We start from the raw sequence: 23,725 nt of genomic DNA, 5'->3' as shown, positions 1-23,725 counted from the left end.
ACTAATTACAAGTGACAATGTACGGAAAATAAGGAACTAATTTGGCAGTTTGACGTTGTAGAAGTGTATACATTCAATTAGATGCTCAATACAATTGGACATCAATTAAAGCTTCTACTACACGTTGTAATGGTAGATGCAATTCTAATACGTAAAATACAAAACGTGGTAGCCAAATATATACGATAAAACACATTGTATTTCACATATAGATTTATCAAATCATCGTGAAGTACATCGGTATTTCCATTACGGCTACAGAGCCGTTACATGCTAATTAGAGGGTCAGGGGTCGTTAGTTCAAACCTCACTGGAGACAAATGTATTTTTTTTTTATCTTCTATAGGTTTCAAGAAGGTGAATTTGCAAATGTTATAGGCATACCATATCATTTTAGTATTTCACTTCTGCTTAATAAGATATTAAAAGAACCCTGATCAAGGTTAACAAACGTTGAGATCACTATTCATGTTTCTTTTAATTAAATTTTCATATTTCTCTTTATCTACACATTTGTTTAAAAAAAAGTACATCAGATACTAAAGAACCAAATGAATTAGACAAACATAAGATTGTGTATCTTTTCATAACATATTACTCTATATAAAGAGACTATACAGTTTGCTTTGATCATAATAAAAGAAACGTTTACATTGTATCTCGAAACATTATTCAACTTCAGGCATAGCGCACATTTTCTTTTTAAATACTATCTTTTTAATTCTGTATAAAACAATAAAAACGAAACTTATGCGCATTTTTGAGTTGCTATACAAAATCCGTGTCTACATGTTTGCAAGCACTCGACCATTTTACTAAAATATACTACAGAAATAAAAGCAGGGAAAACAGTACTGCTCGAGCCGCCTACCTCTCATATTAAACAATTCTGGAAACAAAGTGATCCCTCGGAAGCATTAATCACAACAAAATAACATAAGAATTGCAGACTCGGTTTGATTGAGTCTGTACATGAGGGATAATGAATAAGTGCAACATCCCTCACGCCCCCTAGCACCGGCTTGAGCGGTACTCAATTCTCAACACTTTATAGTGCTGGCATCAATGATCCCAAAGGACCAGAAAATATACCAACACTGAAATGAAGTACGGGGCAACTTTTTACGGCTGCCACACGGCACTTGACACCTGCTGTTGTGAAGTACAAAATTCTGGAAACAAAGTGATCCCTCGGAAGCATTAATCACAACAAAATAACATAAGAATTGCAGACTCGGTTTGATTGAGTCTGTACATGAGGGATAATGAATAAGTGCAACATCCCTCACGCCCCCTAGCACCGGCTTGAGCGATACCATGCCGACACTTTACCGACTGGTCTATTTAGGGATGTCGACCTTTTAAAATATTAGTTATATATTCCATATTTATATTCGTATATTACACGGAAAAACCGAAGTTGGATATATAGACTATTCAAATATTAAGTGATAAAATGTATTCCTAATAATAGGAGAATCAAACACTTTTTTCCAATTATAATAATATTCAAATAAAAATGTATTCATCTACTTTAAATTCATATGGGTAGACGGGTGACCAAGTGAGCCCGGCTTTGGTCAATCGGCTGGTCATGCCTTGCCCTTGGATATATATTTCTTAAATACTTGAAAATTTCATTGAACTTACACGGTCCCGAAATGAATACAATGCAATGCACACAAATTATTTAAAATAAAAAAAAATCTGAGTTTAAATTTGTATTCCTACTTGTGTTTCTAGTATACCTTTAATTCCTACTGAAACTGCTATGATGGGTGACGTTATATTAAAACAATATTTCATATATGCATAATAAATACAGTATTACATATCCAAGAAGGCGGTGGCTAATGGGCTAATTGTGTAGGTTGTAAATATTTGCAATTTATGCGAGTATATCTCTCTGGTATCCTTGATGTGCGGAGACTGGATATCCGTCTCCATCGCACATCCCCATGTTGGAGTCCGAGGTGGCTGGGGAACCCGGGAGATGAATTTTAATACCTTTAATCATGGATATACAAACAAAAAAACGTAAATCGCAAGAAGATGATTCAAGTGGTAACATTTCATTTGATGGAAGTTTTCCCCGTTTTCTAATAATCAAATCGAACGGCTCCAAATCACTCACTGAACTTAGCCCCTTCATCATAGAAAAACAACTTTCGGCTTTAATTGGAACACCTAAATCTGTCAAGAAACTCCGCAATGGAGGCCTCTTGATAGCGGTAGAGCGGAAACAACAATCGGACATTATTCTGAAATGTACCAGCTTTTTTAACATTGACATAACTGCCACACCACACCAGTCTTTAAACTCTAGCAAGGGCGTCATCAGATGTTCTGACCTTGCTGGAATGCTAGAAGCAGATATTGCTGAAGAGTTAAAATCACAGCAGGTGTCAAATGTCAAGCGCATTCAGTCTACAAGAGATGGTAAAACGACTGCCAACGAAATAGCCTTATTCTAACATTCTCCACACCCATTCTCCCATCATCGATACGAGTAGGTTACCTTAACGTTCGCGTTGCGGTTTACATACCAAACCCAATGCAATGTTACAAATGCTTCAAATTTGGTCATCATGAATCAAATTGCGTTAGGCAGACTATTTGCCGCAGATGTAGCTCAAACCATGACAAAAATGAGGCTTGTAACGTTCCTGTCAAATGTGCAAATTGTGGAGGAGAGCATTACGCCACCTCCCGGTCATGCCCCTTGTGGTTAAAGGAAAAAGAAATTCTTCGTCAGAAGTATACGCAAAATATTTCCTTTCAAGATGCACGAAAGCTTGTTGAATCACAAGGACCAAAACAACTGTCGTATTCAGCTGCAGTTACAAAATTCTGGAAACAAAGTGATCCCTCGAAAGCATTAATCACAACAAAATAACATAAGAATTGCAGACTCGGTTTGATTGAGTCTGTACATGAGGGATAATGAATAAGTGCAACATCCCTCACGCCCCCTAGCACCGGCTTGAGCGGTACTCAATTCTCAACACTTTATAGCGTTGGCATCAATGATCCCGAAGGACCAGAAAATATAACAACACTGAAGTGAAGTACGGGGCAACTTTTTACGGCTGCCACACGGCACTTGACACCTGCTGTTGTGAAGTACAAAATTCTGGAAACAAAGTGATCCCTCCAAAGTCTGTTAAGATGGTTGACTCTGCAGTACAGGTCAACTTATGTCAATGCCCCCCCAATTAAGTTACCATTACCTACAAAGCATACAGCTTCACAAAGTAAGCAGTCTACCTCTGTGCAGACTCAGTCACCATTAAAGTCTTCTCCAAAGAAGCAAACCGCAAATATTCAAATAGCATCTTCTGAGAAAGTTATTCAAAAACAATCGCCTAAAGAGCGAATTGTCATCACAGATCGGTTGAAAAAAGCAATGCGGAACCCGATCAACACAGAAAATCGGTTCGATCCACTTCACGACACCCAATTGATGGAGGATGAGGATCTTTACCTCTCCCCTCCTCCAACTCCGAATAGCAGAAGTCCAATAAAGTTTCCTAAATGATATAAATATTCTTTAAAATGGATAATAGAAGTCATTCTATCCTACAATGGAATTGCCGAGGTCTTAAGTCAAATTATAATGATCTACTTTTACTATTATCAAAATTCTCTCCAAATGTATTATGTCTTCAGGAGACTATGTTATCTCCTAAAGATAATATCACTATAAAAGATTATACACTTTATAATTATATATGCACTAGTAACGCCAGAACATCAGGTGGTACAAGCATTGCTATCGCAAATTGCATTCCTCAAAAAGAATTAAAACTAAACACAAGATTACAAGCTTTAGCTGTGCAGGTGACCTTACATCGACCACTAACAATTTGTTCTTTATACCTTCCTCCAAATTTAACGGTAACAAGTGATGAACTTGAAAGTATTGTTCGGCAATTACCATCACCTTTCCTTTTGTTAGGCGACTTTAATGCTCACAATCCTATGTGGGGCAGTACATCTACAAATAATAAGGGTAACATAACTGAAAAATTGATAGATAACTTTCAGCTTTGTTTATTAAACAATCGGTCACCTACATATTTACATCCAGCTACAGGTACGTTTTCTTGCATCGACCTCTCGATTGTCCACTCTGCTATATACTTGGACTTCGATTGGAAAGTTTTAGATGACCAGTACGGCAGTGATCATTATCCATTGTTACTTACATCAAATGACTCTATACCAGATGAAGGACGTCAAATTTTTAAATTTAAGAAAGCAGATTGGGAAACATTTACTAGGCTCTGTTCTATTGATCTAACAAAAAATGAATTTGATTTCACCTCTGATGATATAGCTGAAACTTTCTCTTCAGCATTACATACGATTGCTTGTAAAGTTATTCCATTACAAAAAAATAATAAAAGTAACAAAATAAAAAAACCATGGTTTAACGATGAATGTAAAAAAGCCGTTCGTATACGTAAAGCTTCACTCAAAAAGTTTGAACATAGCCCTACAACAGAAAACCTTGAAAATTATAGAATATTTAGAGCCAAAGCTAGAAGATCAGTGCGTCAATCTAAACGCCAATCATGGCAATCTTATGTTTCAAATATTAATTCAAATACTCCTATTAGGAAAGTCTGGGATGCAGTACGAAAAATAAGTGGTAAGTATAAAAAGAGTCCAACTGTTCACTTAAAAACTGGTGATGGCCAATATGCCAAAACCAAAACAGATATTGCAGAAACTTTGGCTAAAACATGAAAAGAACTCTTCTTCAAGCAATTATACAAATACATTTCACCAACATAAATGTAAAGCTGAGAAAGAGTCTATTAATTTTACTTTAACAAACGACGAAGACTATAATTCCCTTTTCTCTATTGATGACTTAATTTATTCAATCAAAACTGCAAAAGATAGTGCTGCAGGCCCGGACGAAATTTACTACCAGTTTCTTAAACATTTACCACCCCAATCCTTAGACTTGCTTCTTGAAATTTTTAACAAAATTTGGGTATCTGGTGAATTTCCCAACACTTGGAAGAATGCGTTGATTATTCCTATCCCTAAACCTGGAAAAGATTCAACTGACCCTACAAATTATCGTCCAATTTCACTTACAAGTTGCCTCTGCAAAACATTCGAGAGAATGATAAATAATCGGTTAGTTTGGTATCTAGAAAATAATGGAATTATCACTAATTTTCAGTCAGGTTTTCGTAAACAGCGAAGTACAAACGATCATCTTGTACGACTTGAGACTTTTATTAGAGAAGCCTTTGTAAATAAACAACACCTGGTATCAATTTTCTTTGATATTGAGAAGGCTTACGACACTACTTGGAAATATGGTATCCTAAAAGATCTAAAGGATGTTGGACTTAATGGCAGACTTCCTCTTTTCATTTCTGGATTTTTACACGATAGACACTTTAAAGTAAGACTTGGTTCAACTTTTTCTCAAGACCACAACAAGAACAAGGTGTTCCTCAAGGAAAGTATACTTTCTGTTACACTTTTTGGCCTTAAAATAAACAATATTGCTAGCGCTCTTACACCAGGCATAGATTGTTCTCTATATGTAGACGATTTTCTTATCTGCTATCGATCGAAAAGTATGAGAACAATTGAACGGCAACTTCAACAAAATTTAGATAAAATTCAGAAGTGGGCAATAGAAAATGGGTTTAAATTCTCAAAGTCAAAAACTCAATGTGTTCATTTCTGCCGATTGCGAAAACAACATAATGACCCTGAACTTTACATATCTGGTTCTAAAATTCCAGTAGTTGATGAAGCTAAGTTTCTAGGAATTATATTTGATAAAAAACTTTCTTTTATACCGCATATTAAACATTTGAAAACTAAATGCCTAAAAGCTTTAAATTTACTTAAAGGTTTTATCAAGTACAAATTGGGGATCAAATTCTTCCACATTACTGAAATTATACAGAAGTCTTATCCGATCAAAATTAGATTATGGTTCTGTAGTATATGGGTCTGCAAGAAAATCATATCTTCAAATGCTAGATACCATACATCACCAGGGTTTACGTTTAGCTTTAGGTGCTTTTCGCACTTCACCTGTAGAAAGTCTATATGCGGAAGCTGGGGAACCATCGCTTTATCTTCGTCGTAAAAAGCTATCACTTCAATATGCAACTAGAATTTCATCTAATAGGAAAAATCCAGCTAAAAATATTATTTTTCAAAACCAAGTTATACTGAAAAATTTGTTAACAAACCAAAGGAAATTAAACCATTAGGCCTTCGTTTAAAAGATGATTTAGATAAACTTAAAATTAATCCAGACTGTATCCTTCAAAATGACGATGAGGATGTTCCACCTTGGACTTATAATTCCCCGGAAATAAATATTAACCTTTCAAATATAAAAAAGGCATCAAATTCACCTGAATATTTCAAAGAGAAGTTTCTAGCAATTAAGGAAGAACATGAAGATTTTATACATATTTATACGGACGGTTCAAAAGAAGGTTGCAAAGTAGGTGCGGCTGCGTTTGAAAATAATTTTTACATCTAGTATGAGGTTTACCAGATAATGCATCAATTTTTACTGCTGAAGCAAAACTATTGATTTAGCATTGTCATACATAGCACAGCATACCCACGATAAATTTGTGATATTTTTCTGACTCGCTTTCTGTTTTAATATCCATTAAAAATAAAAAATCTGACAATATCATGGTAAAGAAACTTCTTTTACGATTTCATGATATACTTAAAACAAAATATGTTAAATTATATTGGATTCCAAGCCATGTAGGAATACGAGGAAATGAAAAAGTAGATGCTTTAGCTAAACAATCATTAAATTTTCAAAAAACTGACTTATTGTTACCTGCTTGTGATTTTAGACCGGCTATAAATAAACTCGTATCATCTGAATGGAAAGCAAATTGGGACAATGCCGTTTTTAATAAACTTCACGATATAAACCCATCTCTTGATATGTCACCATCTCTATCTCTGTCAAACCGCCGTGATCAAACAGTTCTTCTTCGATGCCGAATTGGAACACACTAAAATTACCCACTCTTATCTCCTCACAAATGACAATGCCCCTTTCTGTGTAGGTTGTAATGAAAATTTTACTGTCAAGCATTTTCTTCTTGAATGTCATGATTTTTCACAGGCCCGTAATAGATTTTATTCTGTAAATTCACTTTAAGAACTTTTTAATACAATTCCATCAAAAAACATAATTGATTATTTAAAAGAGATAAATTTGTATTCTAGGATCTAATTGGCTCATTTCTATTGTCATTTAAAATGTTTTACATAATATTTTAAGCCTATTATAGCATTCGGCACGATATAGCCAGTTATGTGTTGACGTGCCGTAAAAGTCCAAACAAACAAACAAAAGTTACTCATATCTTTAAACAAATCTGTGACAAATATCATCAACTTAAGGCAATTTAGAGTGACAATGTTTGTGTAATATTTAAGTAATTGATGGTCTGGTAATTGTCAAATTGAATCGGTATAATTTCACTCTTTTTTATTAAAAGTACATTCAGATCAATATATGTCTCCCCTGCACGATATTTAGTAAAAACGCATCTGATAATTATTTTCAGGCTCTACGTGTATTTACTTACTAGTGTTATCCGCTGATTATGAGATGGTGAAAGGAAACAAATCTATTATGATTGCAATGATATATATTCAGCTCTATCAATTCTATGTCGAAAACAGAAAAAAGTATAACTGAAGAAAAGGTAAGTGTACAGACTCGATCAAAACGACTCTGCAATTTTCATAATTTTGCTATTTTAATGCTTCCGAGTGATCATTTGTTCCAGATATTTATAGAATACAAACCGTCTTTCTAACAAGCATCAAATTGTGGATGACAAACGCATAGTTTGAACATTATTTATTTGTACATGTTTACAAAATATACAAATGTTAATAAAAAGGCCCACTCAAGATTTATACCAATAAAACAAGTAATTTAAATAACAATTTTTTTATTATTTAAATCGAAAATATATGTGCAGCATAGACTCGTTCAATTTGTCTCTTGACAAAATAATTTCCAAATTAGAAGTTGGTTAAAAAAAGAAATTATATTTACATTCCCTGAATGCTGAATCTCCTGGTTTTGATGAACATTATATTTTTTTAAATACCATGTATTTGTTTTCGCGAAGAGACAATTAAATAAGCTCAACATGAAAGATTTGAAACTTTTGCGAGTAGATTTAATTGAACCAAGCTTGAGCATATACATTGGATCAAGGTTTACATACAGAATATATAATTGCAAAATTAAGACAAATGAAATATCAGCTGATTTAATTATGCGGCAGATGTCGACCACTCATGTATATTGAACTAAGGTTATATGTGTTCTATGTATGGAAAAGGAACGTAAGTTCAATTCCTTATCATAAACTTGTTCTGTTCTGTTCTCATGACTGTACTTCGAAATTCTAAAAATAAAAAAAAATATAAAAAAAACAACAGAAAAAAACAAACAAAAAACAATAACGCCGTTTCAATGTTAAATGATGAGTTTTGCCCAACTAGAACAAATAGCATGGACGGTAGATTGTAACAACAGCAGGCTAAATAAAAGCGGGTCTTCAACATTTTCCGGCGACCAGTAATATTACAAATTCATAATTAATAACCTACATGTAAGTTGAGTTAAACGAAATACTGTCGATCAATATAACACATTCACAATTCATTACGATTTGCATATCAAAAAACAATCTTAAACCGGCATATGCCCACTGCGAAAAATACATATAATATACAGGAATATACGGTCCCGTTTTTTTAACATATTTGTGTAATATACGGTCCAAGTATACGAGTCCATATATGGAACATCGGGTATACAGGAAGTCCGTATATGGACCAGGCATATACGGAATTCCGTATTTGTTCCATATATATGTATGTATATTCAATCGTATTTTTGTAGTATACGGGGATAAAAATGACGTACACGGACTTTATCGATGCCATTTTCTCTAGTATACTATAGATATACAGTGGATATACTGAACAGTAGTTTTGAGATATACAGGTTTGTATTTTCTACATAACATATACACAGGATATAAGGAACCGTATTTTCTACATATTCAGTGGATATACGGAATCGTATTTTCTACATATAGATTGGATATACGGAATCGTATCTTCTACATATACATTGGATATACAGAATGGTATTATTGATATATATTCAGGGGATATACGGAATTGTATATTTTAAGCAATGCAGTGGGTAAACTGAGCTGATTGTTTAGATATAAGAGTACGGATAATATCAAATATATGCATGAACATTTGACACGCATACATGGCTGAAATACAGGTTTGTACATGTTTGATTATACATTGTGACTGAGAACCATACATTCATATGCATAAAGACTTTATTATTATTGGCAGTATTTGAAGTAATAAAGCTAAAACCAAGGCGCTAATGTATTATTATCTATCCTATTATGCTCGGAATTTGGCTGCCAGTTGCAAGATATTTAGTCAGATCTACTTCCGTCATCTGATAACCTGTTCCTGACTGTTTCATGATGTTATTTATTGCGTCATAGTGGTGCGTGATAGATGTTCCAGAGCCGCTTCCTCCATAGGTTAATACAAATAAAAGAACTATTTCTCCATCTAGAACAAGAAACACTGGATTACCACTATCACCTACAATTTTCGTTTCGAAATATTGATAACGAATAGAGGAATGCAACGGTGTACGTAGAGAAACCATGTTACTGCTTTCATATGAAAAATCTGCTACAAGCGCCTTTTCTTCAAAATCAGTATCAAATACTGGTATATATACTCGTCCTGGGCGGATGGTTGTAAGATTTCGTGGCAATACCTTTGCAAAAGAGATACTTGCAGGAACGTCTTGGTCTAGTTCGCCAATAACAATGTCGTATCCACGTAAAAATGCATGGCCGTGTGTTGGAACCGAGTTTGTTTTAACAATCCGTCTGTCAACAACATTATTGTTCTTGTCAACAAAACGTAGAGTTGTGTTTACATTTATACTGTAATGTCTTGCCCAAAGGGCGTGACGAGGGCTTATCAATGTTCCGGCTTTTCGTGTATGACCCAAGCTGTTCCATGGTGATATTGCCGTGAGGTCAAGGGTGTGAGCCCAACATTTGCTACTACGAACGTAGTGCTTATGATTGTGATCTTGTACAGAGAAAATCTTCTTTTGCTCATCTAAAGTTGCTCCTGATGCATTTGCTTTCAGTAAAAGATCGTCTATTCCATGAATAGCTGCATTATAGAAGTGATCCTGAAACGATTCAAATATATCAAAATCATTTGTAACAGCTATTACATACAAAAACAAAATTTATAAACTATGTGCAATTTTATGATGATATTGCAGATGTTCCTCTTTCAAAAGCAATTTGAGACAATGGATATTCTGTCTGAAATATCTTACCAGATATAAACCCGGTCGGAGAAAAATGCAAATAATTTCGCGTCATAAAAGTTTCATATTTTGTTCGTGTCTCTGACATAAAAACAAAACTATTATATAATACTGTATTTTGAAGATACGGAAAATTAAAATTATTATGCAAAGCTATATTAGCCAGTTATTAAAAAGCAATTAATGTTATTAAGACTTTACCTCAAAGACTGTGTACGTAGGGGTGGTCACCTTTGTGGCATGTTCCAGTATAAGGATAGCAACGTCACATGAAGAATTGACGGGTAAGTGTAAAACGTGTAACATTTGGGCGGAGTAATCCGTCACAACCGGCCTTTAGAAAAGCGCACCTACCAATTAAATAAGCGTGAATTATATAACAATATTCGTTTTTTCTTAATTCCGTGGAAATAAAAAGGATAAAACATGGAACCCTAAAGAACGTATAAAACGGCAAAATTCAAACAGTCTTCTAGGAAAGTGTTGGTAAACACAAGCTACTTTTTCCACTCTCCCTAGCACCGGCTTAGATTATATTTAAATCAATTTTGAACATTCTTTTGTATGAAAGTACAATTTAAATACAAAGAACTATGACTGAAAAGGTCAGGAGTGATGAATAACTATTATAAAACATGCGAACAACCAAAGTGCCCTACAACAATACCGCATACTTCTATTTTCATTTGAACATAGCAATAAAATGAATCTTACTGTGACAATTATACAGGAACAATGAATAAATGCAACTAAATCCATTTATTATATACTTAAAAATGAAATATTGATGAAATAAAATGCGTATTTTTATTTTCCGTATTTTCACTGTAATTTTTTTTTTCACTGCAGAGAAACATATTTTCCGTATTTCACTGATGTTTTACCGAACTGCTTTCTTCAAAATTTAGCCAATACGTAAAATTAAAAGGAAATTCTTCTGTTCATAAGGTTAAAAAAGAGAATAAGTATAAAACAAACAGAAAATTCAAGTTTTTTCTATTAATACTTGATTTATTTTCATCTTGTGGGATGAAAATTATCATATTTCATTCCTGGCTACTGCCACTTGTGAAATAAATATTTTCAGACCACTCGATGAAAATAAGTCCTGTATTTAAAGAAGAAACTTAAATATCCTCTATTTATTATACTCATTTTAGTAAACAACTAAAATACAAAAAGATGTCCTTTTCCTCAATTTATTTTCAAACTATTCTTCAACTATTTCAAACCAGAGTCATACAATCTATATCTATATATTGAGATCTTAAAGTTTAAAATAACAATAAAATTACATTACACATAAAATTATCTAATCAAAGTGAAATAAGTTTCATTCAACAAACCATTTCAACTTTGACTGAAATAAACAAAAGATGATGATTTATAATCTATGACCTGTTTTCATTCACATTTATTATCATTTTGCCTTCTAACATATAATAAAGATTAAAACTTAAGTTCCCACTGAATACTAACAAAAACAAAGTTTCCGGAAATAAACTCTACTGACAGAAAGTGCCATGTTTACTTTTCTATTAAATTATGCCAATTGATCAGATTAAACGACGAAAAGTTTAAACACATGCGATGTCATTTTCCTCAATTTATTTTCAAACTACGTTTTAACTATTCAAAACCAGAGAAATACAATCTATGGCTCTTCAGAGGAAAGGACTTTAGAACAACAACTGCCATAACAATAATAGACCAATCATCTTTAGTGTACATTATGTGACCCTTAATTCCTACCAATCAGATTTAATGTTGAGTAATGAAATTTGAAATCATCCAATGAAACAATGTTTACTTTCTAATAAAAGTATAAACTGAAACCCTGTAAAGTCTTGACAAATCAGCTTGTTGTTAATGATAATATTAAAATTTCTTTTGTTACATTTACTATCGAAACGTCTGAAATAATATTAATTATCTTGTTAAAGCGATTACAGTACATTGGTTAACTTAGATCGTCCTATCTGTATTTGTTCTTATGCTTTCTGTTATTACACCTTACCGACATTAAAGCGTACGTTTGGAAATAAAAGCAAAACAAAATTAAAAAAAAATTGTGAACATTGTGAATATTTTTCTTAATGCATAAATGATTCACCAACATGTGATTCAAATATATCTTTAAAAAAAGCGTTCTTACCAATCATTGTATTCTTTTCCGTCGTAGCAAACAGTTCTGTTTGGATCCGTTGAACATTTATCTCGGAATTGTTTCGGAATGCAAATAGTTGGGAAATATTCGACTGGCAGCGCTAAACTTACTCCTGTAAAAGATCAAATATTAGTTGCTTTTATAATCAAATCAAATAATGATAATAAAATAAATATCAAAACAAAAGCACTAAATAATTAACAAAAACAAACCCTAAACAATTGTTATGTAATGCAAGCAAAAATTGTCATACCAGTAATGACGCTGAAGGATAACATAGTTATATAAACACCAAACATCTTTTGTTTATGACCCCTTTAAAAAAGTGTCGACTGTTTGAAAGTACAAACAAAATCGTTATCTTTGAGCATAGTCTTTAAAGTAACAGACTTCCTTATCATTGTCAGGATTTTGACAAAAATAGAAAAAGTATTTATTTACATGAACGAAATGATGAATAAAATTGTATTTTAAATCGACGATTATTTAGAAGATAGAATAATTTTTTATTTCATTGATAAATGAATAACTTTATACATGGTCGTATAATTTATTATATACTTATAAATGAAATATTGATGAAATAAAATGCGTATTTTCATTTCCCGTATTTTCACTGTAAAAATTTATTTTTCATTGCAGTGAAACATATTTTCCGTATTTTCACTGGTGTCTTGCCGGACTACTTTCTTTTAAATTCTGCCAGTACACAAAATTTAAGGGAAAGTCTTTCAAATTTTATAGCAAAAAAGAGAAAAATGTATATAATAAACAGAAAATTCAAGTTTTTTCTATAAATACATGATTTATTTTCATCTTGTGGCATGAAATTTACCATATTTCACTCGTGGCTACCGCCACTCATGAAATATTTATTTTCATACCACTCGATGAAAATAAATCATGTATTTATAGAAAAAACTTAAATATCCTCTATATATTTAATTGCAAGTACATTATCAGTCATATAAAAAGTTATTTGTTTTTAGGTAATACAGTGCGGTCATAAAAAGTATAAAAGTATCAGTGAATTTCAGTTTCAAAATGCACTAATAATGTATGGCCTTTATAAAAGAAAACAATATCCAAGTAAACTGCAGAATGGTAGTTCAAAATGATATGATACATTGAGTTAAGAGAAGATAAGTCGTTAATTATAATATGAATAATAAAAAATCAAACAAATATTCATGCTTCTAAATAAAGGAATCGTTGCTCGTTTCATAAAATAGTATAACAATAAATCAGTAAAGAAGTACGTGCAAACTTCAGAAAACATAATCAAACATTGAAGCAACATAAGTTTGTTCAATTTATCATACAAGTTAGGAGTAATTGACCCGGGCTATGACAAATATAGGGCAACAGAAGGCACTTAAGAGTTAGATTATTGTTTATTATTCAGCGTTGTTTGTGCCGTGTGGAGGCCGTAAAAAGTCGCCCCGTACATTCAATCAGGGATGTTATATTTCCGATCTTTAAAGATCGTTCAGCAAGACATAATTGTTGTGCTTGTGTTATTTTAGTTCTTTCTATTCGGCATCTTTCTTGTTGGGTTGTTCCAGTATTCCTAACTTGAATACTGTTGAACCACCCTTAGGATATGTTGCCTGCTTTTTTTAATTTGTTTTTTGACGTCATATATGTGATATGCAGGCTTAATAACCTCAGATCCCCTTTCAAAATTCCATTTTATTTAGTTCCGCCAATTCTTTTCTCGTTTAAGGCACATGCATTTTTTTTACTTGGGGACCATATGTCGCTTTTCATGGAATGGCACTAACGTGTCACATTGAAGGTTCCATGATAACCGCCATATCAACACATCTGCGGATGTTTCAAAATTCTACTAGTTCATATTAAATGTTGAATTCTGCTTAAGCCGGTGCTAGGGGGCGTGGACGGTAGTTTGCACTTGACAATAACGTCCATGAACAGGCTCAATCAAACCGAGCCTGCAACATTTTCAATATGCCTTGTTGAACTTTCTTTTGGGATTCTTATTCCTCTCTGTTTTAAAAGGTGGAAGATTAAGATTTGATTATATCAATTTAAAATTACTTTCCCAGAAATCGATAACAAATAACAAGTATATAACCCGTAGAAAATTGACAGAAGTAGTTTTATTTTACCCTTGCGACTAGATACATTTTGGAAATTGTATTTCCAAAATGTTGAGCTCTGAAATTGTAATCATCTTCAATAACACCATCATTCATTTTAAACTATACTGCCACTGGTATATTATCAAACGTCTAGACTTTATAAAACAATGCAAATTATGTGAAAACATTACTGCATCTTAAGTCGTCTTTTCCCCTAACAGTTATTACTTTTGTACTTACCATGTGCAAAAGCTAGACAAGCTTTCGACATAATAATGTCCTGTAGGAAATTGTATTTTGTTGAAATATGTTATCTTACTCATCTCACGGCCAATTTCTGCCAGAATTCGGCAGATTCATATTTACGGCATTCTCGATAAACTTCAAATCGAGTTCTTAGAAGGCAGATTGAGTATTTTTGGTTATTTGTAATTACCGGGTTGCGTACATCAAATGGAATTGTGAAGAGTTTAGGCTTTTGAAAGGGATGTGTGTTTTTCATTCTGAATTGTATGACATTTTGCATTACCCTTTGTACCATTTACCAACAGAATTTTATATTTCATAATGATGTTCATTATTATAATTGAATTATATCCCTTTATTAACACCTTGCTTTCGCATGAAATCAGACAAAAAGTCTTGTTAAAATATACATATAAACGCTCTTTTCCATATGATTTATATATTTATTATTCTCCAACTTAGTACGCTTTGAAATTCAAAAGAAATAAAAGCAATATAAAGCAAGCAACACAAATCAATTCGTCAATACTTGGCATGACTTTGGTATAATTTGTATAATTTGTCTAAACAACAGGGCAATGATGGCCCTAGATCGCTCACCTGACCCATCTAACTCATCCGAACAATTACATAGACAAGCATTCTGACCAAGTGTCATGACAGGTGAGTCAAAAATGTGACAACTAGAGTGTTAACAAGAATTATCCATATCTGAGCAGTGTGACCTAGTTTTTTACCCAGGTGACCCATATTCGAACTTGACCTAGAAATCATGAAAACAAACTTTCAGACCAATATCCAGGATACTTGGATCAAAACAGTAGCCACTAGAGTGTTAATAAGATTTTTCGATTTTAGTTCTGGTGACATAGTTTTTCATGCGAGATAACCCATGTTCGAAGTCATCCGAGCAATTACATAGACAAGAATCCTTTCCAAGTTTGATGAAAATTGAGTCAAAAATGTGACCACTAGAATGTTAACAAGGTTTTTCCATATCTGGGCGGTGTGACCTAGTTTTTCATTCGAGATGACCCATGTTCTAACATGACCTAGATATCATCAAAACAAATTTTCAGACCAATTTAAAGTATATTTTGATCAAAACAATAGCCACTAGAGTGTTCATAAGATGTTTCTATTTTTAGCTCCGGTAACCTAGTTGTTCATCCGAGATGACCCATGTTCGGACTCATCTGAGCAATTACCTAGACAAGCATCCTGACTAAGTTTTATGATAATTGAGTCAAAAATGTGACCACTAGAATGTTAACAAGGTTTTTCCATATTTGGGCAGTGTGGCATTGTTTTTAACCCCAGATGACCCATATACGAACTTGACCTAGAAATCATCAAAACAAACTTGCAGACCAATTTACAGGATAAAAACAGTAGCCACTAGAGTGTTAACAAGAATTTTCTATTTTTAGCTCCGGTGACCTAGTTTTTCATCCGAGATGACCCATGTTCAAACTCATCTGAGCAATTACCTAGACAAGCATCCTGACCAAGTGTGATGATACTTGAGTCAAAAATGTGACCGCTAGAGTGTTAACAAGGTTTTTCTATTTTTAGCTCCGGTGACCTAGTTTTTCATCCGAGATGACCCATGTTCGAACTCATCCGAGCTATCATCTAGACAAGCATCCTGACAAAGTTTGATGATGATTGAGACAAAAATGTGGCCGCTAGGTGCAGGAATACATGTATTTTTATTCATATCTAATAGAAGGAATAGTATGCTATTAAGAGCACACACATTTCTAGTTTGCATTTGTTTTTGCTAAAATGTGTATCCGAAATATGTAACAGCAATTGTATATCATAAATATGAAACATATTATAACACAATGGCAAATGATTTTATTAGCCATTAAACAGAACGAGTGCTTTTTAAGAGAAAGTTTGTTTTATAGGTAAACAACAATGCATTTATCCTTTTTGAACGAATTAACAGTAGTTATCACCTATTTAGCAATTTTAAAAGTATTTATTCAAGATAAATATTTTTCTCCACGCAGTTAATCAAAAGATGTTTATCATTTAAAGAAATAATGAACTCACAATGAGAGATTTGAAGAATAACAACATACTTGTACTTAATAACATCTGGCATAAAGAGATAAATATATCAGCCATTCACACAACCTGAAAATCAATCTATGGCTATTGTTACATTATGATGAAAATAAATATGTGTCAGTACTTTTGAGTTAGAAATATACACAAAAAAAGAAATTTGATTATATTGCCTTAATATAGCACGGAATACTCGCATTTGCTTAGTCTGGAATTTTACATAATCAGATAGGCGGCACGTCCCGCAAAACGAATTAAATTCCTGATTCACTTTGACAGTACAATATTTTTTGTCACGTGTCTGATGAAAGAAATCTTGCTATATGATACCAAAATCGTTTTTTTCACGCAATCACATTACAACAACCACAGTTCCAAAGCATCCCATTTTATGTAATGTTCATATTTATGCTTGTATTGTTCTACAAACTACAACTGCACGCGCGACAAAAATAAGCGAGTACGTATTAAGCGATGTGATTTAATATAAAATAAAGAAGGAATCGGCCGGGGATGTCAGATTTAGTTCGCTATTAACGATAATTTGTTATAAGCGAGTTCGTTATAAGTGGAGTCGAGTGTATACTTATACCGCTATTGAATATATTCCTTAAAAATATGTTGTTTTTCTTAGTTGCATCAAAATACTTCTGTGATGATCCAGAATTATCCGGTCCGAAAATTTTCATGTTTTCTTCATTTATTTTATACCTGCGCAAAAATTGCACAATATTATTGATTTAATGACATCCAGCATCATTTTCGGTCGCGCTAATTTTAAATAACAATTGAAATGCCACAGCGTCGCAGCTAAAAACAAACAACAATTTGCAATTTTATAATACACCAAAGCCCTTATAGAAAAATGGATCTTATCTAAAAATTGCCGGTGCTTGGTTTAAAACCCGAAAATATCATGGGAAAATTTCATGTCATTTGATCATTGTGTAATCAAGTTTCAACGGTTTTCATTTGCAGCGTTCATTTGTTCGAAGCAAAAAAGAAATAAGAAAATAATCTTAATACCGTATATTGAAAATTTTATAAGGTAAAAGACTGTTAATTTGAAATAAATATTTATTTCTAAGTCTTAGAGAACTATAAATCAACTTTGCCTCCTCAGCACAAGAAGAAATTTTAGGATATCAAATTAAATTAATGAAATGGTAATGTATAGAAAGGGGGGCAATTAAAAATATATCATTCTCATTTCGTCACTTCTTACGAGTACATAATATTGATAATTACCATTCGTTTTTGCAAAATATTCGTTTTGTCTGTAATAAAAATGAATTGAGAATTTGGGAATTGTTTCGGAATGTTAATAAGATTTTATCAATTCAAAATATGACGGATATTAATCACTTGATATAGAAACCGGGTGTCATAGTAAAATGGTCCTATAAAAATACCATCGTTGACGTATAGTTGTTTAGTATTTAAGTGTTAAAAAAACATTCACTTGTTTTTATTTTAACGTTGTTTATTTATTAGATCTATTAGACTTAAGCTTTCGCCCTCTTTAAATTCATTAAACATACAATTTAAAGTTTTGTAATTTAAATGTATGAGCCACCGCGTTAAGACAAAAAATAAACAATTAACTCTTTTAAAATGCTACATTTCTCAGGAAGCGGTTACACGAACATCATACATTTGGTATTTATATCTATCTTTATCTATATATGCTTATGAATGAGGCTGAAAACAGAAAAAGAAATATGTAAAAGACAGGGTGCAGTCTATAATTCCACTTGATGATGATCGAATTTCAGACACATTAACAATCAATTATTTAGACCGCATAACAACAGTATCTTTCAATGGCCAATGAATTGATAGAGCACTGCTGAACCTATAAATATGCTAGGTAATTGACACGAATTCGACATTGCCATTTACAACAAGCGTACTTGATTGTGAACATCTTTTCGTCTGTTTCATAATTAAATATCTGTCTAGACATTTCTTACAGACAGAACTGACACTGTCAATTAGTTGTTCCGTGATTAAAATAAAATATCAGCCTTTTCTGCTAGCCTATGAATGTACTTGTCAGGTCATTTTCATACCTGTTTACCTATGTCCAGTCACTATCTCTAACACTCAACCGTATAGAATCTGGTCGGATTGCACGGTTGTGCATGCTGGTCGAGATACATTTCCATACCTTTGATAAATATATTATATTATTTAATTTTACCCATGAAATATGGTGCTATATCAGTAAAATATATTTCATATTTTTTTAGAAATAAATATGAAATATTAATATGAAAGTGGCCGGAGTCAAAACTCATATTTATTTTAAGGGACTTCTTTCGCCATTTTGTTTGGAAAATCTGATAAATACGAAACAACTTTTTGTCGAATTTTGTTTTGAAAACTATCTAGAATGATAGAAAATGGTCTAACTAAGAAAATAAATCCGAACACTTATATCTGTAATTCAGTCATTTATACTGGAGTTGTTTGCGTGACGTCACAATGTAGCGCCAAATATCGCGTGCAAAACAAGTAAGAATAATATTAATGCGCGCTGTACAATTGCAGCTGCGTAGCAAGCAAGGGAGTTCGTTACCATTTTTCTTTGATAATGAAATTAAATAAAAAGGTTATTTTTTCGTTTTTCGTGAAATATGGTATATATTTTCACTCAACATGATAAAATGCCTCATATTTTCACTCGCCGTCCCTGCTCGTGAAAATATGTGGCATTTTATCATGTTTCGTGAAAATATATTCCATATTTCACTCACACATGTCAAACGAAAAAATGTCCTCTTAATATAATTTCTTATCACACGTCAAATACCTCGAACACAACGGTGCCAGGGAATGTCGCCAAATGTTAGTGTCAACAAAGGTACAATGTTCTATTTATTTATTGTAAACTCTGAATTGAATATCGAAAACCAAAGAATGCTACACCATGTACCGTTAAAGAAAGTATCCAGGAAACGTAAAGTTGAAGGATTTGCGTTTTAAGTGAGGATTTTTATTTAACGTTGCAATATACTGTGTCATGACTGAAATGATATTTACTCATCTTTTATTGAAAAGCTGACTAGATTAAAAACGAACATGTTTTTATAACGCTTAAGATTCTGTTATTAAACCAAAACTTAGTTATTAAAGTGACATTATGCTCATATTTTCATAGTCAAGTTGAGACGAATTGACTACTTATTTCAAAAGATTGACTGTTAAAATGGTGTTTGACCAACAGTATTTTTTGAAAATGTTTAGAATAATATTTAAAATCTGCCTAAAATATAAAAAGAATGCCCCACTCAACTAAACGTTTCAGGTAGGTTCTAATTGATATTTACAGAAATACCGTTTCGATCCGATGGTTATTTATTGTATATATGAAGTAAATTAGTAAAATAAAAGGAACTATGGCAATATAAAAACTTATTTTGACTTTCACCTGTTCACTCACTGTACAACCTTGAATGGGCATAATGCCACTTTAAAGGTAAAATCGAAACAAGAGCATGCATGGGGTGTTAACGCTGGTCATTAACAAATTGTGACAAAAGTTAAAGGTTAAAAGGGCCATAACTCAAAATGTTGCTTTCGTAGTGTCTCTTGTCTTAGAACTGCACCTTGTTGTGATAAGCAAGTAGTCCAAGTCTCTTTGTGATAACTGTTGCAATGTTTGAATGATAGGCTACATTAAAGTTTATGAACGACGATTACATCAATGACGACCCAGAGATTACAAAATCCCGACGTTTAACGCGGAACAGACGAGCTTATAAATTACATTTATTTTCCTAGAATTATAGAACTTTATATAATCATTTCATATGTACGACTTTTTACTGTTATTTGTCATTTTTGTCTGTTTAAGGTCTTTATTCATTCTCGTCACTGGTGTGCTTTTTATCTCTTATTACCTGACGAAGCCAACAGAAGAAGGTAAATTAAATTATAAGAATAGTCGCATATTTATTCTTCGTTTTAATTATCTCAAATTGCTTTAACACTTTTGTTTCCTGGCAGTTTAACAATTATCTCAAAATTCAAATTTTACAATGTTACCTTGATTACTGCTAAACTTATACATAAATGAGTGAATTAGTTTAAGACTATCTATCGTTTCAGAGGATGGGTAATTTTGGTCTTTGTGATCAAAAATATTTATGTTAAGATAATTGTCAACATCCTTGACAAAAGGCTTTATGAAATTCTTGTGCAATGATACTGTTATTTTCAAGCGAAATTCATAAAGAAATATATTTCAATTATGCAAACTTTAATGCTTATAAACCTCAATATGAATTAGGAAATGAACATATTAAATATATTTCCGTAACATAAGGATAAAACAAACTTATGTATCTGATGAATGTTCAAAAGATTAAAAGTAACGTCAAAAATAACATAAATGTGATATAGTCATACAAAAAAGACATTATTGTGGTGAATGTTGCCATTAAACCTGACAGGTTATTATTATCTAGGATTATTCTAAAATGCCATATTAATTTGTATAAAGTGATCAGGCGCAATTTAAAGATGTTTTTCATAAATGCAAAGAAATTGGATACTTGAATGTTGTCTTTAGAGACAATTTGTTGCAAAGCAGTTTCCATAAAGTATGGTATAAGTATGCAATAACTTTGTTCGAAACAAACTTGATGGTTTCAATACTTTATGTTAAGGTCTTACAACTTCCCTTTTAATGTTTATACGTTATGAAAAAGAAGACATACTTCTAAGAATTTGTTCATAAATATCATGGTTTCTGACAATCTCCAGTGCATATATAGGAATTAAGCACATAAATGAAAGCATTTTAATAATAGATCAAATTTTTCGATCTTATGGCAGTTGAAATCATATCCATAATCATTATGATGAGTTTACACTAGAAAGATTATTGTCTGGCCATGTGCGCGGTCTATTTTCCTGCAAACGTGTTAGCAATCAACAAAATGGGACATGTCTCTAAAGAAAGCCCAACAAGGCAATATTGAAAATATTGCAGGCTCTGTTTGATTGAGCCTGTTTATGACGGTATTGTCAAGTGCAAGTACCGTCCACGCCCCCCACCCCCCCCCCCCCCCCCAGCATCGGTTCAAGCAGAATTCAATATTTAAACATGAAATGGTAAAATTTGAATTTAGAAACATCCGCAGATGTGTTCATACGGCGGTTTATCATGGAACCTTCATTGTGACACCGTAGTGCTATTCCATGAAATGCGTCGTATAGTCCCCAAGTAAAATAATGCGTGTGCCCTAGACGAGAAGACAATGGGTGGAACTAAATAAAATGGAATTTTGACAGGGGATCTGAGGTTATGAAGCTTGCATATCACAAATAAAACGTCAAATGACAAATTAAAAAAGCATATATTAAGGGTTATTATACAGTATTCAAACAGGAATACTGGAACCAACCAAGTTGAATAATGCCACACGGAAGAAACTAAATGTACCACATACATGTAACATGTATGCGCAATAATTATGTCGTGCTGAACGATCTTCAAGGATCGACATCTTTGATTAAATGTCAGGGGCGACATTTTACAGCCGCCACACGGCACAAATAACACTGATGTGACAATGAAATAGAGAAAATCCCTTTCTGTAATGACATATAGGTATATGTTGATCAAAACAAATGCCTTACTTAAGTAAAACTTTCTTTTAATAATGTATGCATAATGCATAGTCTATATGAACTATACAAAGGCACGGAAATTCAAGACACTTGTTGAAATGGCTAAAATAGTTATTATCACTAATTGAAGTTCTGATTACATTTGCTATTTTAATAATTTTCTGTTACAATTCTCGTGTTTGTTGTATAGAAGTTTTGGATTTATTATTTTCTTTATCAAAAGAATAAAACTGTGTGAGACAGAGGAGTTGTTCTTTTAATAGTTGATATTAGATATTATATAAAATAATTCCATTTATAAATAGTCAACAGCTATTCTGAAACATGTAATTAATGGAAACATTTCTTACTCAATATAATATTTCTCAAATTACATCACAATAGTAGATCACGTGACATTATTACTCTGGAAAAATAGGGTTAATGCTCTTGATTCATTATTGTATCCTATTATCGAATATTAAAGGGCATTAAACTATATCTAATAAAAAATTGTTTATGAATTAAAACAAAAAGGAAAAATTAGTTGTCTAAAAATGCATTTATATCTCTAAATAAATAAATCGTTAATCGTTTCATAAAATTGTATAACGGTAAAGAGGTAGGGACAAACGTTTTGAAAAAAATGATATATTGAAGCATCATAGATTAGTCAAATTATCATACAAGTAAGGAGAACTTTCTCCGGGCAATAACAAAATACCTCTCTTATTATAGGGTAACAGAAAGCACTTAAGAATTAGATTATTGTTTATGTCTTTAAAGGTGAAAGATGAAGATTTATATTAAATTACTTTCCTAGAAAACGATAACAAATTACAAGTGTATAACCCATAGAAAATTGACAAAACTCATTTGATGTAACCTTTGGACTAGATAAATATTGGAAACTGTATTTTAAATATAACGAGCTCTGAAATTGTTATCATCTTCAGTAACACCATCATTCGTTTTAAACTATACTGTCTCTGGTATATATAATTAAACTTCTAGAAAGTTACATTTGAAAGAAAACTGTAATGTTTAGCAAACGTATTATCA

At 32.5% G+C, this 23,725-nt stretch overlaps 1 protein-coding gene across 1 annotated transcript; it reads right to left on the bottom strand.

Annotated features, from left to right (window-relative positions):
• Positions 1-9,401: 9,401 nt before the first annotated feature.
• LOC132725196 (uncharacterized) lies at positions 9,402-12,988 on the bottom strand. Its single transcript, XM_060710282.1, has 4 exons — positions 12,868-12,988; positions 12,603-12,726; positions 10,649-10,797; positions 9,402-10,303 (listed from the first exon to the last, which is right to left on the bottom strand). Exons 3-4 carry the CDS (start codon positions 10,751-10,753, stop codon positions 9,476-9,478), a joined length of 933 nt encoding a protein of 310 aa, XP_060566265.1. The 5' UTR covers positions 10,754-10,797; positions 12,603-12,726; positions 12,868-12,988; the 3' UTR covers positions 9,402-9,475.
• Between the last annotated feature and the right edge of the window lie 10,737 nt (positions 12,989-23,725).

Source organism: Ruditapes philippinarum, unplaced genomic scaffold, assembly GCF_026571515.1.
Source record: "Ruditapes philippinarum isolate M1 unplaced genomic scaffold, ASM2657151v2 ctg673_1_1_1_1, whole genome shotgun sequence".
In the NCBI taxonomy this organism is placed as follows: domain Eukaryota; kingdom Metazoa; phylum Mollusca; class Bivalvia; order Venerida; family Veneridae; genus Ruditapes; species Ruditapes philippinarum.
The sequence above is the reverse complement of the archived record's forward strand: the minus strand, read 5'-3'. Positions and strand labels throughout refer to the sequence as shown.